The following is a 2,007-nucleotide window of genomic DNA, read 5'->3' on the forward strand; positions in this document are numbered from 1 at the left end:
GTGGATGCTGCGGCCTCGAAACGGGAATAAGAACATATGCAATCGGTGGTCGGTACATGCGCCGTGCGAAAATAGTGATCGCGCGATCATGCGATTTCGTAATCATCAGATTCGCTGGTGCCAAGCTATACATTTTGGCGCCCAACTCGCCCACGAAAACACTTTTTTTTTTACTTTCGTGTCTCGATGCAACAAGTATCACTGTCAATGTTCATCGAGTCGAGATATTATTGCGTTCGAGTAAAGAAGCTTTTGATATTGTGAGTTTGCTTCCTCATGCATATTTTACGAACGTTTTGATTGTCCAATTTATTTTATGAAACCTACTACTTACGTAAAAATTCTGTTATTGTCGTTTCTAGTTAGAACTCGAAATCATTTCTTATGAGTCATCTTGATTGAGCTCTATTATTATCAAGATTCGAGACAGAATCTTAATATTACAGAGCTCAATTTTTATTTTGTACAGAGTGAGGGTATAAGTTTGTCCACGTTGAGTATCACTGGAACTGATTGTGCTATCGAGTGAAATTGTTTAAACAAATTCACTGGGTTTAAAGAGAAACAGTTGACACTGATCTTGCCGAGTCCTCGGGTCACGGTCATTGAGATTTATTCTAATCGTTCATCTTTTTCTTAAACAGGAGCCTCCGTTTTTTTATGACGAACTTCAATCGTACGGTGAAAAATAAATACTTTTTTAAAATTAATGCTAATAAAAATCTGCGGTCTATTCATGACGTTACTCCAGGTCGAATATTTGAAAAGCAGAAGGTAAAATGGATAGGTACGAAACGTATTTATCTTTCAACATGCAATCGAAGTGCATCGTACAAAATGAGAGTTCCTATTTAAAAAAGCTGAACTGACCTCGATATATCTGAGTAGCTCTGACATAGGGTCAAAGCAAGATCAAAATAAATTGTCCCTTGCAACTTCAATTTGAAATACTTTTTTTTACAAGGGTGGTTCCACCCCTTAAACTTGAGTTACTGCAGATAAAAAAATATAATCATCTAACATTTCTAGCTGATCTTGAAGCCTGGCAAGTTTTATTAAAACCGGAGTCTGACCGTTTCATTAAAACTCTCCTCCTCGGTTCTAGTGATGTTCAAAGTAGACAAAGTTGTCGCTTCACCCTGTACAAAATTTACAACAGAATTTATCAAAAATATGAGACTCGTTGCTGCAATCAATATTTGCTACTGATCTAAGTCATCTAGTTCTGAACTAATGTATTGTGCCGGGCATTCAGAGTGCTGAACATAGAGGGAAATTGTCCAAAAGAGAAGGCATGAAAATAGATAATATAAAAAGATAATAGAGTGCAGTTTTCATAGGAAAGCTTGTATGTAAAACACTATATAGCTCTGTAGTTTTAAGGATGTATTGGCTATACAATCAATCCCAAAAGTTTATGCACTTTAGAAACGCATTTTTTAAAAAGAAGTCAGACGTCGGAAGAACATTGCTAATAATAAACAACAACAAAAAATTTTCGATTTTTCCGAGATTTTTCCAAGGGGTACCCCTTCAGATTTTGCGAAATTTTCGTTTTTTGTCAATAACTCCCAAACGGATGAACTTAGGGGGATAATGTTTAGGACCATTTTGTAGAGGACGACGAGATCTACAATTTCCATATAAAAATGTTTCGCTAGTGTCAATAGTTTACGAGTAATTTGCAAAAAACTGTTTTTTCGTTTTTCGTTAATAACTCGTAAACTACTGAAGCTAGTGATAAATTTTTACATGGAAATTGTAGATCTCGTCGCCCTCTACAAGAAAGGTCCTATGCAATTTTCTCGTATCTCCAAGGGTTTAGAAGTTATTGAGGAAAAACGAAAATTTTTTCCAAAAGTTCGCCGTTTCGACGCTGGGATGGTCGGATTTTGTCAACATCAATAAAATGCCATATAATCATACGTAACTCGTTAAATATCGAAGTTAGAAGGAAAACAACTTTTATTTAAAGCATTTTTCGCAATTTTGAAAAGAAAATTTTTC

At 35.5% G+C, this 2,007-nt stretch overlaps 2 protein-coding genes across 3 annotated transcripts in view; both read right to left on the bottom strand.

Annotated features, from left to right (window-relative positions):
• LOC108622543 (long-chain-fatty-acid--CoA ligase 3) overlaps window positions 1–897 on the bottom strand; it is an 8,585-nt gene extending 7,688 nt beyond the window's left edge. The window contains exon 1 of the mRNA XM_018020477.2: window positions 871–897. Within this exon, the coding sequence (XP_017875966.2) occupies window positions 871–897 (27 nt within the window). The remainder of the gene's footprint in view (window positions 1–870) is intronic.
• The window catches only part of LOC113464015 (long-chain-fatty-acid--CoA ligase 3-like), a 13,091-nt gene that overhangs the window by 2,874 nt on the left and 8,210 nt on the right, over window positions 1–2,007 (bottom strand). The window lies entirely within an intron of this gene.

This window comes from Ceratina calcarata, unplaced genomic scaffold, assembly GCF_001652005.2.
Source record: "Ceratina calcarata isolate Rehan_Ccalc_2016 unplaced genomic scaffold, ASM165200v1 scaffold226.2, whole genome shotgun sequence".
NCBI classification, from domain to species: Eukaryota; Metazoa; Arthropoda; class Insecta; order Hymenoptera; family Apidae; genus Ceratina; species Ceratina calcarata.